Source organism: Corythoichthys intestinalis, chromosome 6 (assembly GCF_030265065.1).
Source record: "Corythoichthys intestinalis isolate RoL2023-P3 chromosome 6, ASM3026506v1, whole genome shotgun sequence".
Taxonomy (NCBI): domain Eukaryota; kingdom Metazoa; phylum Chordata; class Actinopteri; order Syngnathiformes; family Syngnathidae; genus Corythoichthys; species Corythoichthys intestinalis.
Genome location: NC_080400.1, coordinates 31,951,464 through 31,967,609, shown reverse-complemented (window position 1 = coordinate 31,967,609; position 16,146 = coordinate 31,951,464). Strand labels below are relative to the sequence as shown.

Sequence of the window (16,146 nt, the reverse complement as noted above, 5' to 3'; positions counted from 1 at the left end):
TGTATAAAAGACATGTTTTTTCACTTTTTTTCCCCCAAAGTATAACTAGAAATGCTTTTATGTATGTATGTATATATATATATATTAGGGGTGCAATGGATCACAAAACTCACGGATTGGATAGTTCCTCGGATCAAGAGTCACGGATCAGATCATTTTTCGGATCAGCGAAAAGCAAAAAAAAAAAAAAAAAAAAAAAAAAAAAAAGACAAGTAAGTATAATTTTTGTTTGTTTATTGAATTATAAATTAGAATTTATAAAAGTAGTGCACAAGGCATATTATCTTCTTTTTAACAAAATTATAACAATTTAAAGTGCAACAGCAACATAGAAATGCACATCTTCTCCTTTTTTTTTTTTTTTACCAACAGTCTTTTTATTGTTTTCACAACATAACAAAAATACAATAACATATTAAACAAACACGTCAAATTACTCTGTCTCTTGGTTGGGGGTCAAGATAATGAGTTCTAGTCCATTTCAATTCACTATATTGCAAAAAGGGGTAAAAAATAGACCCCCACACACATTTCTATTCTATTGATTACTGCAGAGGGCTACTGTTTACATATCCCCGGGCTCTTCCATCACACATGACAGATCTGTTCTTGACACATAATAAATGAAGGGGTCCCATATCTGATGAAAATAATGCTGTTGGTGTTTTATTGTATAGGTAATTTTTCTCTAAGGGGAGCGTTGAAGATAACTCAGACAACCACCTGCTCAGTGTTGGTCTCCTGGTGTTCTTCCATGAGAGGGCTACTACTCTCTTTGCTGTCAGTATACTTAAATCTACAAATACTCGTTGATTCTTTCTAATCTTCAATTTATCTGGGTATAAACCTAATAAAAACAGCTGTGGAATTAAGGGTACTTGAATTTGTAAAATATTTTGAAAACATTGTTTCACTTCTTGCCAAAATTTTTGTATTTCTGTACATTGCCAAATACAATGGAAAAATGTACCTTTTGCTTTTTCACACTTCATACAAGTATCTGGTATAGCACTGTTATATCTGTTAAGTTTTTCTGGGGTTATATACGTTCGCATCAACCAATTGTATTGCAGTAGTCTTAGGCGGGTGTTAGTAGTTCTCAGTTGTGCTTTAGTACATGCCTCCTCCCACTTTTCCACTGAGAGATCTTCCTCCAGGTCCTCCCTCCATGCCCCCAGTCGTCCTGCAGATGATTCTGTGCTTCCATCTACCAGGCGTTTATACATTTTGGAAATTAAACCCCTCCTTAAGCAATTATCATTCATTAGTTTTTCTGTGGTAGACATTTCGGGAAAGCATAGCATTTGATTTTGGTGCGTACTGATGAAATTTCTCAACTGTAGATATTTAAAAAAGTGATTACGTGGTATATTAAATTTATCAACTATTTCTCCAAATGCCATCAGAACCTTTTGCATGTTGTAAAGATCTCCTATTTTTCTTAATCCTTTGGAAGCCCAAGATTTAAATCCCCCATCTGTTTTTCCTGGAGGGAAGGATTCATTTCTCCATATTGGGCTGAGGGCAGAGAGAGAGGACGTTTCTCCCAGATATTTTTTAACTTGATGCCACACTGTAATCATATTTTTTACTATAGGATTTTTTGTATTCTTTTTTAGGATTTTAGTGCTTGCTGAGTATAGGTATGTAGGGAGGGACAAACTTAGTTGGAGTTCCTCCATTTCCTTCCACAGAGGAGCGTCTCCTTCTGAGAAGTGAAACATCATTGCTCATCTTCTCCTTTTAATATTGGTTCGAATGACCACTAGTAAAATAGAAGGAGATGGTCCATTTTATTGACTGAGACTCGCTTTTGTGATGCCAAATTCACTACATGTGCAAAGCACCCTATTTGTGGACCCAGTCCTGCCTCCTTCACTGCATTTTTTTTTTTTTGCATTATCAGTTTTTACTGGGATATTAGTACTGGGCCTCCGTATCTTCCATTCTTCCACTGCTTGTGTCAGTACCTGCGCAAGATGAGTGCCTGTGTGACTCTCATAGAGGGGGCGTGTCTGCAGCACTGGACTTTTCATCTCCCACTCTGGTGTGATAAAGTGAGCGGTTATCGTCACATAAACTCTCCCTTCCACTGGACGCTCACCTGTCCGTCGTGAGCGCAACAGTTAACGCCCGGGATAGTTCATTCACAACGTTTTTTCTCCTTCGTAGAGATTTGGCACAATCTTTTCACTAAAGTGTGTGCGCGATGGGATGTCGTAGCGTGGTTCAAGCACTTTCAACATGTATTTAAAGCCCTCGTTTTGCACAACTGAATATGGTCTCATGTCTGCAGCTATAAACACACCGATAGCTTTAGTGATGGCTTTAGCCCGGTCGGATTGTGCAGGAAGAGGCTGCTTAAATGGTCGGTGATGAGCGGTTGTTTGCCAGGTTTTCTTCGGTCAGTAAAACACCCGGGTGATGTCGCTTCTAATATGTGAACATACTGGATGTGTTTCCGCTGTCATATGGCTTCTTATGCCACAATGCGTACACACTGTCGCGGTTTTGTCCACTGACCTTTTTCCTTTGTCATCATACTTGACAGGGAAACCAAAATGCGCCCATACAGGGGATTTAAGTGTAGCAGGGGCGTTCAAGCTCCTCCTTTCTTCCACTTGCCATGTCTGCATTGTGCACTCTGCTCCCCTCTTTCTCCGCTCTACACAAGTTTGTGCGCCCGGAGCACAATTTTTTTTTCGCAGAAATTAATCCGCGGATCACATGTGTGCCGAACCGATGATGTCGATCCGAACGGATCTCGGACCAATCATGATCCCTTGCACCACTAATATATATACACATATATATTACAGATGTCCGATCACGTCATTTTCAAAGTATCAGAATCGGCAAAAAAATATTGGCCATGCCTTTTTTTAATATGTATATATATATATTTTTTTTTTTAAAAATATTTTTCTAATTGTATTTAACGTTGCAGACATAATATGTTACACTCATCCAGAGTCTTTAGTTTAGGCTTACGGTAGGGTTATCAAATTTATCCCGATAACGGTGGTAATTAATTTTTAAAAAATGTATCACGTTACATATTTAACGCAATTAATGCATGCGTTGCACGACCCACTCACGTATTGTCGCACTCAGTCTGTGAGTCTGGCGCCGTTTTACCCATTTAGAGAGATAAAAGGCAGCGTAAAATGAGTAGAGTGAATTTTGGCAGCCTTTAGAGCCTTTTTTTAATTGGTTAAAGCCTTACAATCCCTCTCCCTACAATGAGTAATATCATGGGAAGCAATGTGGGGAAGCAAGGTAGCAATTGATCTTTTTCTTAATACCTTATATTACTTCCCAACGCAGCGAAGATATATCCATTGGCAGCACTACGCACAGTCATGGTTCCACTTCCCATCATGCATTTGGGTTGAATGGCTGCAGTATCATTTACTGAAAGCTCAACAAATACACTAGATGGCAATATTTAGTCACAATATACAAAGTCACAAGTCTTTCTATCCGTGGATGCCTCTCACAGAAAGAATGTTGATAATGTAAATGCCATCTTGAGGATTTATTGTCATAATAAACAAATACAGTACTTATGTACTGTATGTTGAATGTATATATTCGTCCGAGTTTTATTCATTTTTTTCTTAATGCATTGCCAAAATGTATATGATCGGGAAAAATTATCGGGAATGATTGGAATTGAATCGGGAGCAAAAAAAAGCAATCGGATCGGGAAATATCGGGATCGGTAGATACTCAAACTAATACAATCGGGATCGGGTCGGGAGAATTAATAAATGGTTTTTAAGCACGTGAAATGTAATAATTATGATAAGTTTTAAACATGTTACTGTCCCACCGAATTATTTTTAAACAAGAATAAAGAAGAAATATGCTTTGCTTTATTAAATGCTTCATTGAGTGAAGAATGCAGCGGTCAGCCCCAACATTCTCACCCCTCCCAGCTACGCACTTACACATAATGAGTTGCCGCAGCAACAGTTCAACAAGTTGAACGATGAATGACGTATACAGCGCTTTGGTCTTGTCAGAGAACTGAACTTCAAACATTAAACATCTTTCAATCATTGTTTACCTTAATAAGCAACTCCACTGAACTCACTGCCTGACCGACAAAGAGCAAGGAGAGGGAGGGAGGGAGAGTGAGACTACGTGATCAGCTTGGGACAGCGCATCTGTTTTTTTTTTAAATTGGGGGAAAAAAAAACAAAAACGCGTGATGGACTGTGGGGGCGAAGTTTGAAGCGTGAAGTAGCAAGGGGTCGTATAGTTATAAGTTTTAAACATGTTACAGTCCCACAGAATTACTTTTAAACAAGAATATAGTAGAAAAATGCTTTTCTTTATTAAATGCTACATTGAGTGAATCCACACAAATCCGCTCAAGCTTCTCTCTTACACACAATGAGTTGCCACAGCATGTAACACGAGGTAGGTAGGATGAGTGCATAAAAGTAACAAAATAAGGGAGAAGCTACCACTTATGCACATTTATTAACAAAAATAAATAAATTTACTTTGACCACTCGTCACTCAGGAGCTTCGAGGTTTGCACACACGCGTTCCCAGATGAACTCCAACATAAAAGTAAGCAACAACAGAAGAATATATTCAGCATAAATAAAGCAGCGCCATCGCGTGGTGGATGTCGGGAGGAACACCACTAAAGGAGGTGACTGTTACATAGCAACTGTTTAACAAGTTAAATGATGATTGATGCATGTGGCGCCTTTAAGTTTCGGCTTCCAGGCATCTCTGGCAAGATCAAACCTAAACTAACTTTAATATTAAAGCAACTCCAGTGCACTGCCTGACCAAGAAAAGGAGCAGAAGGATCATGACAGCTCATCTGTGTTTATTTTTCACTTGGAAAAAAAATCTGCGATGGACTAAGGGCACGAAAATTGAATCGCGACACATTAGATCGAATAGGTGTCCATCTAATTTTATTGTATATCAAAGCATCAAAATTAAGCATTTAGTCCATAAGTGCGATGTACTGTAAGTGAAAATGAATCAGACTTTTATGAAGCATTTGGAATAAAGCGTAATGAAAGTTGACAGTTTTTTAAGGCACTCGTCGTTCATTTCAAGCAGCAGCTTTTTGTCTGTTGTGCTTTGCAAACCACTCGTTGCTTTTGTCTTCAGTCATGGCCTGAAAAAATGAAGTTCAACACTGTGAGCATCAAATGTATATTTCATTATTTTAAAGCACTTTTATCCGGAGTAAAAATTGCTGTCGCAACATATCCAACCTACCTTATCAAGCAACTCATTTGCTTGAGCATCCACCAACGAAAGCTGTCGAAATGCTTCATCGCCAACAAAGCAAATCTCATGACCATCCTAAAGGGAGCAAAAAAAAAAAAAAAAAAAAACTATTGGGAAAAAAATAGTTGAAACTTTGTTTCAAATTCTCTGCCATAAATTAAAACTTTTTTATTTTTATTAGCATTTTCTTTAGAGTACTCTCTTTGTGAAGTGAAATGGTTAGAAAAATATATACAAGGAATCTTGCAACTTGTACACTCGTAAATTAGGTCAATCATAAGTCAAGGTATAACTGTATAATTATATACACACGTACTTCTCTAATGTACTTACAGGGTCAGCCAGAATTACCACTTCCACGGTGGCTTTTCCAGGAGTGTCCAAGCTCACCAATGGTGTGAGAATGTTCTGATCCTCCTTTTTCATCAATGCTTCCAGGTCCGGAAGCTGTGGAAATCAAGAATAAAGGCATAATATTACCATTGTACTACATTGTATTCCACATAATTACAAAAAAGCTTCCTTTAATTTGCACAAGTTTTGATGTAAAAATTTTCCATCAGTTGCTACAAAGGATGGCGTCATTCCAAACATTGCCACCCACTGGTGAGTAATTGTAAGTGCATGATAAAGATGGTTGTCTCAGTAGCTCAATTGTGAGCTTCAGATACAGAACTTGACATGTGAAGCAAAAACAGAAAGTTGCAGATGCACCCTGAGCTGTTTTTTTTTTTTTTTTTGGATTATTTTTAAAGGGAACCTCGGTCTTTAAAGACTTGTAGGCTCCAATAAGCCAAAATTGTTCTTTTACATACATATGTAATTAGAAACACATACATTATTGCCATTGATTTAACTTTTTCTCTTCCTACGGAGGATGCCATGTTTTACGTGAGCAATGCGCGCTGGGGGTGATGACGTGGTAGGCATGATTTTGTCACATTCTGCTGCTTGTCAGATTGTCTTGTTACAGAGCTGTGGGATGAGTTCCCAACATCATACCTGCATCCAATTCCAGCCCAACAGAAGTGTCTTTAAACTGATCCTAGGCGGCTTGCCGAGATATTGACTTGCTGCCATTTGACAGATTGTATATCCCTTTGTTGCTAGTTGCATCATTACCTTGTTTCATTCGTTTGTCTGCCTCTCATCGCGGTTTTCCCATACTAACATTTATTTTTTAAGAACAACAAGTCTTTCAGTCCATGGTTCCCTTTAAAAAGGAAGAACAGTCAAAACACTCACAAGGAAAACGGAAGACTGCTAACACCCGCTAACCTGAATGACTATTGCATGCTACTTAAACGCACATCAACATACGACATACAACATATGAGTTTGGAACAAATTAAACTTGTAGAACCAAGTACCAGAGTATATAATTCAGACAGACTAACGTCCACTGTAATGACAGATGCACAACTTTGACAACAACAGTAATGCCTACCCAGTAGGAGTGGGAACTTCTTGGTACCTCACGATACGATACGATTTGCGATACAAAGCTCACGATAACAATGATCTGACGATATGGCAATACAATGATTATCGAAACATTGGTCAGGAAATCATTCTAGGATATTCTACAAAAAACAAACAGAAAAACAAGCTTCTGCTGCGAATCGGAATGAGTTTATCAGTAGTAGACGTTCAATCCGTTTGAAGTGGGAGGGTGGCAGCGAATTAACATTCGTTCATTCGCTGCCATCCCTCCCACTTCTAACGGATTGGACGTCTATGGCTGTCATTGGCAGCCAATGCCAGGCAATGAGGTAATTTTGGGCCATTTAAGGTCATTTACCTGTTGATTTTCAGTTACTTCTACTTGTTGATTTTGGGGTATTTTATGGGTCACTTCCTGTTTATTTTGCGTTACAGAACAGGAAGTGACCTGGGAATCACCCAAATGAATATGCAGTGACTCAAACTCAACAGAAAACGGCCTGTAAATGCCCTAAAATGAACAGCAAGTGACCTCCAAATGCCCCGAGAAACGGACCGAATGACTGTGAATGCTGTGGTTTTGAATGAACCAACGTTCCCAGTCTAAATTGATTGGGCGTCAAGTACCGTCAATGGCAGCCTTTTTTTTTAATTGACACCTTTTTAAAATGATATCTCGATTCTTGACAGGGGCATATCGATAACCTTTTGGATAAAAGTATCATGATATATCACCATTTCGATATTTTGTCACACCCCTACTACCCAGACAGCAGACATACATGGAATAAACGTTGATTTTCCATCAAAATATCAGTATGGTTGACATCGAAATTTTTGACAATAAACAATGTTGAATCAATGTTGCAAATACTAATAGCACACGGCAATGACGTTGAAACAACGTTCTATGGTATGTCAGGCGATGGTTGGGTTAGCATTGTTTTATAGTTGATGATCTAATGTAGACAAAGAGAGTTTTGGTCGAAAAATAGTTGTCCTTGGTTGACCGGTAAGCCACTGGAAACGCCTCATTTAAGGCGCTTTTTCAGAGCCTTTAACAGCAATGATGTATTACGGTAAAAAGAACCGCGTTTGTCATTATTATTTGTACATAAAACCTTTTTGCCTGACACAATGTGACAAAATAGCCAAAATTGTAAGAAACTGCATTTGCTTTGATTGGCTTGCAAACAAAGACCTACTTAGCTTGGATGTTAGCTAAGTAAGAGTTCAGGCAAACTAAATTTCTTTTCCATATCAAATGCTAAAAATTCTAGATGAGCGTTATTTAAAATAACTTAATATCCAGGCAAGTTTTTATTTTTATCATTTATTCAGTATAATATTTTATTAGTCAGCCTAGCTGTTTCTTCTGACTGAAAATAAAGCAGGACCTCTAAATAAAGGCATATTTGAGGAAAACATAACATTGATTCAGCGTTGTTCCAATGTTATTAATAATTGAAATGACGTTTAGGTTATGTAAGGATTTCAACGTTGAAACGACATTGAGGGTGAAAAAGTGACGTTGATTCAACATTGTAAGATCGACAGCGGAATGTTGATCCAACATCTTTTCAACGTTGGTCTGCTATCTGGGTAGAGAAGAAACATTTTCTGAATATTTTTTTCCAAAATACATTGAATCTTAATGAAAAAAAAAAAAAATTTTACTTGATCACGGGGGCATGAAAAGGCAATCCTCCCAAATGCTGTTCCATGAGTCACAGTCCCATTAATGTCACACAGCTCCAGTTTACACTTTAAACACAAACACATAGATTAAAGTTGAAATTTAATAAAGAAAATTGATATCCCTTCATTTTATGAAATTACATCATCGTTGTTGTTATATTATACTCTCCCCCAAAACATCATATTCTTATTAAAATATAAATGATAAAAATAATGATGTTGTACTCATATTCCATTTTGTTTTAATAAATCAGATTGCATTCTTGAAAAATTACAACTTCATTCTCATGATGTTAACTATTACTTATCTTCGTAATATGCCATTTTTCTTTAATAAAATGGACCTTACTAAATCTTCCCAAAAATATATTTGAATCTAAAAAAATTATATTCTGTATATTTTGTAAAAAATAGAACATTATTCTCATATATTGTTTCTTCCCTCCCCTTTTTTGAGGCCTTTTCACCCAAAAAGTCAAACCATCATCAAATATAATCTATCTACTGACCTACGTACCTGCGTGTCTCCGAATCCCAGCAGCACTGTTTTTTTGTCTTCGTTCTTTTCCATCACTTTCATTCCCAACAGTGTCGACCAGTAGTGGGTGGACTTTAGGAGGTCCGATACTCCAAGGCAAACCTTCTGCACAGGATCTGCAAGGACAAAGTGATCATGCCAAAATAACAAGCAGAATTTTCACCAGATCACTTGAATAGCTCTGTTTGCAATAGGCCTGAACGATATTAGGAAAAAAATAGCCCTGCAATATGTATCGCCTAGGCTCCACATTTACTTTTTGAATTGGTTGCACCTACCTTTTTTCTTATGGTGCACCAGCACAAAATGTAGGCAGACCCACATTTTTCATTGCATCTCCTGTAATGCCATACTTTTAATCACTCTCCATAACATTCATATATTTCTTTCATTCATTCATCTTCTTAACCACTTATCCCCAAAATGGTTGCTGGGGTGCTGGAGCTTATCACAACTAACTCCAGGCAGAATACACCCTGAACAGGTTGCCAGCCTTTTGCCAGGCAAATATAGACACACAACCATTTACACACACACTCATACCTATGGACAATTTGGACTGTTCAATCAGCATACCAAGCACGTTTTTTTGGGATGTGGCAGGAACCCGAGAAAACCCACGCAGGTACAGCAAAAACATCCAGACTCCACACAGGAAGGCCGGAGGCGGAATTAAAAACCTGATTTTTTTTCGCCCGATTCCGATCCTCTGAAAAATGGCACCAAAAAAAGCCCAATTTCCGAACATCCCTAATTTATATAAAGTGATCCCCTTGTTTATCGTGGTTAATGGGGACCAGAATAAGTGATAAACGATAAGTGAAAAACAACAAAGTAGCGCCCCCTCCCCACCACAATTTTGTGTGTGTGTGTGTGTGTGTGTGTGTGTGTGTGTGTGTGTGTGTGTGTGTGTGTCTGTTCAATGGTTTTATTTACGGTATTCAGATTTACCATTGGAAAGAGATACATATAAGAAATGTTTTGTCACTTTTTTTCTCAAAGTATAATTAAAAACAAAATTATGTGTGTGTATATATATATATACATATATATATATACAGTGCTGCTCAAAAGTTTGTGAACCCCCTCAACATTTTGGAATTTTCTATTATTTCAACCTGATTTCCTAATCAATCAATTCAGTAGTTTTTTTTTTTGTTTTTTTAACAGTTGTGTTGTCGAGACTAAATTAAAAAGAGTTTTCATCAACTGATGTAGGTGCAAAATTGAACTGTTTGGTCACAACCAAAACCGCCATGTCTGGCGAAAAGTCAACACTGCATACCACCAAAAGAACCTTCTCCCAACAGTGAAGCATGGAGGTGGGAATGTCAAGATCTGGGCTTGCTTTTCATCCTCAGGACCTGGACAACTCCACATAGTCCAGGGAATCATGAATTCTGAGGAATATTGTCAAATCCTAGAACATAACCTGACGCCATCTGTTTTGAAGTTAAAGCTTGGCAGAAGGTGGATCATGCAACATGATAATGATCCAAAGCATTCCAGCAATACAACCAAGGAATGGCTGAAAAAGAAGAAGATTCGTGTTCTGGACTGGCCCAGTCAAAGTCCTGACCTAAATCCCATTGAAATGCTGTGGCGGGACCTGAAGCGAGCAGTTCATGCCAGACGCCCATCAAACCTCTCTCAACTGACTGCGTTCTGCAAGGAAGAATGGGCAAAAATCCCCCAAAGTAGATGTGAGAGGCTGATTAGTCACTACAGAAACCGTTTGGTTGAGGTAATCTCTGCAAAAGGAGGCGCAATATCCTATTAACTGAAGGGGTTCACATACTTTTGCACTCATGATATCTGAGTTTTTCTTAAATCAACCACTTTTGTTAAATAAAGAATGAAAGAACTATTTCTTTTGTTTCAGTCCATTATTTGGAATGTCAGTATTGTGTATTTGGGTATAACTTAACATTTAATAAGGTTATTTTAGTTTTTTTTACAAAAAATCTGACCATCGCTGTGGGGTTCACAAACTTTCGAGCAGCACTGTATATATATTGGGGCTGTCAAACGATTAAAATTTTTGATCGAGTTAATTACAGCTTAAAAATTAATTAATCGTAATTAATCGCAATTAATCGCAATTCAAACCATCTATAAAATATGCAATATTTTTCTGTAAATTATATATATATATTCTGTAATATAAATTGTTGGAATGGAAAGATAAGACACAAGATGGATATATACATTCAACATACGGTACATCAGGACTGTAGTGGGCTCTACTGTCATTTAAATCTGTCTATGCTGTCCTCACTCCAAAGCGTCTACTTTTTCCAAAGCTAGAAAGCTAGTGAACGACGCCTTAATAATCAGACTTCTTCCTTTTTCATCTGATTTATTAATAAAATGGCCTCAAACCACTGTCCTCTTTAGACCGTCGTAAAACTACAAAAAAAAGTACACAAGCATTGCATTAGCAACAACGTTAGCTTAGCACGCTATACAGGTTCACTAAACATAAACAAAAAGGGTCTCATACAAAAAATATAACATTTCGCTTACTAACATAATATGTACATTCTTTACAACAACCATACTTACGGACAAATCTTGTCCAAGGATCATATAAGCACAACATTACAACGTACGCGTCAGCCCGAGACGTTGTGCAGCCATATTGAACTGGCAAGAAAACAATAAACCATGTCGCAAAGCGACCACAAGAGTTCGCTGTTGGACAGCACAAAAAGCCTTGCTGTAAAACTTACCAAAAGGCAGAATACCGTCTGAGCGGGACATGTGCGTTAATTGCGTCAAATATTTTAACGTGATTAATTAAAAAAAATAATTACCGCGCGTTAACGCGATAATTTTGACAGCCCAATATATATATATTAATAAATGTTTTTTAAGCACTTCAAATGTGATAATGATAATGTGATTATGATAAATTTTAAGCATGTTATTGTCCCACCAAGTTATTTTTAAACAAGAATATAGCAGAAAAATGCTTGTCTTTATTAAATGCTTCAATGAGTGAGTCCACTCAAATCCTCTCATTAAGTTGCCACAGCAACTGTTTAACAAGTTAAACGATGATTGACGCATGCAGCGCTTTCAAGCTTTGGCTTCCAAGCATTGGTGGTAAGATCAAACATTCAAGTGATTGTGACACGAAAAAGCATCTTTATGTCATAATACACGCCGTATTTTATGCTCCTGAATGAAATGGACCACTTGGATGTGTGAAAAAGCTATCGATATATTTATTCAATTTTTTTGAATCCCGCGCTACGAAAATGACAGACTTCCGGCTTCGGTCTTGCATTGCGGAAGAGGGCGCTGTGATGTGTACGGAGGAAAGGGTCCTCTTCACTATACAGCCGTACTGTTGTATGAGAAGGACTAAGGATTCAGCTGATTTTGTGGATTAATACGTTTATTTTTCGCATCAGGCCAGCCAAACGGCTGCAAAAAAATCTTGGAGTATGAGGGAAAGGCGCATGCGCCTTTCTGGGGTTTCAAAAGGTTCCCATTCACCGGTGGATATTAGCCAAAACAAGCCCTACTATGGTGGGACCATGGGACTTACGAGGAAGTGAGTAAACATCATCTTTTGTATTATATCAAATACTGGGATCATTTTAATATGTAGGTGGCTTGCATTTTGTGACATGCTCCTTGTCCCCTCGGCCGACGACCGGCGGCTTGTCGCACATCCCCCCGCCGGGACAGCACTATACTAGGCTTATTGTCCTCTTCATGTGCCCGGTGTTCTGTCAAATTTTCCGACTGATCAGAAATTGCAACTTCGTGTTAAAAAAAGCCGCGAATACAGCGATTACAAAGTAAACACTAAAAACGTTCTTTAAATAAACGACTACTTACGTTTGATCATGCATGGGCATGTAAAAAGCTCTCCTCATACACATTAGCTGCACATGTTAGCTGCACAACAACTGCAGCCGCTCTCTTATGACTCTCGCTGTTTACGTCTTCGCCGTGTAGTAAAGCATTATTTTGCCATATTCGTGTTGACCATTTGGAAGCTACACGCTCCACCGACATTGCCCGGTTTGTTCGGTGGTCATTGTCTAGCTGCTTCCCCAGCGAGCTCTCCTGTCCGTAGTAGCAGGGGACGAGCTGTAAATTGCTCTCCGCCGGGCGGGTTGGCGATCGGCGAAGACAATCGACAACCCAGTCATCATGTGAAATGATCCAGGCTAGTTATGTGTGATTTTCTGCTTCGAAGACTTTGAAATATCACTCGGTTCGGGTTAGCATGTTGGCTAGCTGTCACGTCTCTTGGTTTGTTTACATTCTCCGAAGCCAGGGAAGGAAAATGACATAAGTTTTATTCAGGTGGCATTAAGTATCACTCGGGAGGTGCGACAGTAAAGGTGAAGTCAACAGTTTTGACCATCATGGACTAATTTTGCCATGTCGTCCTGAATAAATGCATTTTTATTATTTCATATTCCATTTAGCACAAGACTGTTATTTGTCATGACCATGCCATTTATTTAGCTATTGGGGAAAAACACTTGGATAAAAAGAATATCCTGTAAAAATATTGGAGCAGAGAGACTGAAACAATGACATTTTGTGGCTCTCTTTGTCGTGTTTTCCTCGTTCTGAAAATTTCCCCTCAATGGGCTGCATACTAAATGAGATGAAATCGTGACTCCTCTGACGTCATCCACCTGTTGGGGACGCTAGAGCCCTATGCTAGGCGTGGCTAACTGGAAGATTAAAAGACTAATTTCTTGTCATCTGCGCTTTGCTAAATTGATGGATATAGTCGAATTGTCTCAAAATATGATTCTAATTCACATGATAATACTATTTAAGACTATTTTTCTCCTGTTGTACGCACTTTAAACGTCTGTTAAACATTGTTAACTTTAATAAGCAACTCCAGTGCACTGCCTGACCAACAAAGAGCAGCAGGAGGTGATCGGCTCGGGACACCTCATCTGTATTTATTTATTTATTTATTAATTTTTTTGGTAAAACCTGTCCTGTTCAGCTGTTTGACACAGAGAATGGAAGTCTAAGTGGCCGGATTCTGAACAGTTTTAATGTTTCACATGGAGAGTCTGACATACTCCCATTGTGATCATTCAAAATACCTTTTTATTATGACAAAGCAGCGAACAGGAAGGGATTATGGGGGGACAGAAGAAAAGAAATACAAGAGAAGAAAGAAAAGAAGCACATACACAAACAACAACAAGAAATACATTGAACATCTAAACTAGTTACTAATATGCTGGTGCTATCGTCAGCGAGATGTATTTCCGGTTTACACCATGTGGGGGCCAATTGGCCAGTGAAAGAGGAGAATGGGGGTGGGGGTGTCTATAAGACTATAAGCTAAGTGATTGAAAGGGGTAGAGTGTACACAAATCAGTTCTGTGATCTAGAACCCAGTAATCGTGTGAATCTCTTATGAGTGTAAGCCCGTTGGCGACCAACCCTACGCCGCCGCATCGCCAATCCCGGCACCGGAACCCCCAACCCGAGCATGCCCTACCACATCCAGCAGCACGCAAGCCCCACCGGGCGCGCGACAGCCACGCAGACGGGCGGAGAAACCGCGCGGGCGCCAACCCAGGGCCACGGCCCCCACCCAGCCCGCCCGGGGAGGGAGGGCGGGCGGGTGGGGGGGCCATGCGCAGCCCATCCCTCCTCCCGCCGCCCAGCAAAGGAGCCACCGTTCCCCCCCCCGGGACCCAGGGTGGTCCCCCGGGCCACCCGCGTGCCCATCAACCAGCCTTCAGGGATGGCAGGAGGGGACGCATCACCAGCCCCACGCCTACACCCACCCCCGCCCGCCCACCCGAGCCACGAGCCACAGCCCCCCAACCGGCACGGCACGCCACGGGACCCCCAGCGGCCCACCAAGCCCCAGGCAAGGCAGGGTCCCCCGCCGGTGCAGGCGACACCCCGCTGATACACCGGCGCCCAGCCAGCGACCCGCGACGGAGCGCAGGGCGGATGCCCAGCCAGAGAAGAGAGGGGAAGGCGGAGGCAGGAGAACGCCCAGGAACTGCCATGGGGCGATGCAAGATCGGAGACCCGACCCCCCAACCCACTCCCGCGGCCGGCAGCCGAGGCAGAGGGGAGGCCACACCCCGGGAGCCACGCCATATAGAAAAATTTTTATTTATTTATTTATTTATTTTTAATCGGACAAAAAAAATCCGTCGTGGACTGAGGGCGAAGTTTGAAGTGCGAAGTAGCGGGGGATCACTAATGCCGTTTAATCCAGGCTTGCTTTATATAAAAGGGATCCAGGATCTGCACACTTTCTGCTTTTATGAAGTAAAACAAAAGTTTACATGCTAAAAAAACAAAAAACAATTGCACGTCCTGCGATGTGACAATTTCACATGTGCACATTGCGATGGCAATGTTCATACGATATATTGTGCAGGCCTAAGGAGAAGCCTGTGGTTCTCACCTGTGAGGGGCTGTTCTTTATCCACTAGGTAGAAGCGATACCCCCCTGGAGCCTGTGTCTGGTACAATGCGTCCCCCACTTTTGTGAGGGGCCAGCCCAAACGTTTGGCATTGCTAATGGCTTGGCTGGACTGGAGGGTCAGCCCCTGCGAAAACGATACACAATTAATCATGAATCTGTCATCATTTTAGCCCACGTTTCTACTCTAACTGTCATTAAACTTACCAAAAAATCATTACCAAGTTGGTAATCTCCCACCCCATAATTGTAGGTGAGCTCAGCAACAAAATGGTCGTCTTCTGGACCAAAACCAACCATAGTCTTGCTCCATTTGCCATCATAGGGACTGTAGTTTGTGGGAAGTAAAAATGTCAACCTTAAAAATGTGCGCCACGTTCAACTGTAACTCACCCGTTGCATGTTGCTTTGCAGCCTTCGACAAACTCTTCGTGGCGCAAAACCTAGGATTCACGTACACGATGAATAACTACTTAGTAGTGAAATAATGTATGGCTATTGTCCAGATTGTGCAAGAGGACGATGGACAAGATAACCCACCTTCATGCCCAAAACATCTCGGTAAAATGTTGCCGTTTTGGCTCGGTCGCCAATTTTAAAAACAAAATGTAGCGCTCGTCTCATGTTTTTTTTTTGGAAAGATGCTCAAGTTGTCACTCCGATATTATTATTGTGTGGATCACGTGAATGCGATTGCACTTCCTTGTTGATCGATTTTTCTGGCGTCGATTAGCTAGGAGCAAAGCACCGA

General features: G+C 40.1%; 1 protein-coding gene across 1 annotated transcript; it reads right to left on the bottom strand.

The window, feature by feature from the left end:
- Nucleotides 1-4,320: 4,320 nt before the first annotated feature.
- Nucleotides 4,321-16,129, bottom strand: glod4 (glyoxalase domain containing 4). Its single transcript, XM_057838005.1, has 9 exons — nucleotides 15,936-16,129; nucleotides 15,789-15,838; nucleotides 15,603-15,723; nucleotides 15,378-15,522; nucleotides 8,927-9,063; nucleotides 8,389-8,475; nucleotides 5,602-5,715; nucleotides 5,257-5,343; nucleotides 4,321-5,152 (listed from the first exon to the last, which is right to left on the bottom strand). Exons 1-9 carry the CDS (start codon nucleotides 16,017-16,019, stop codon nucleotides 5,087-5,089), a joined length of 891 nt encoding a protein of 296 aa, XP_057693988.1. The 5' UTR covers nucleotides 16,020-16,129; the 3' UTR covers nucleotides 4,321-5,086.
- Between the last annotated feature and the right edge of the window lie 17 nt (nucleotides 16,130-16,146).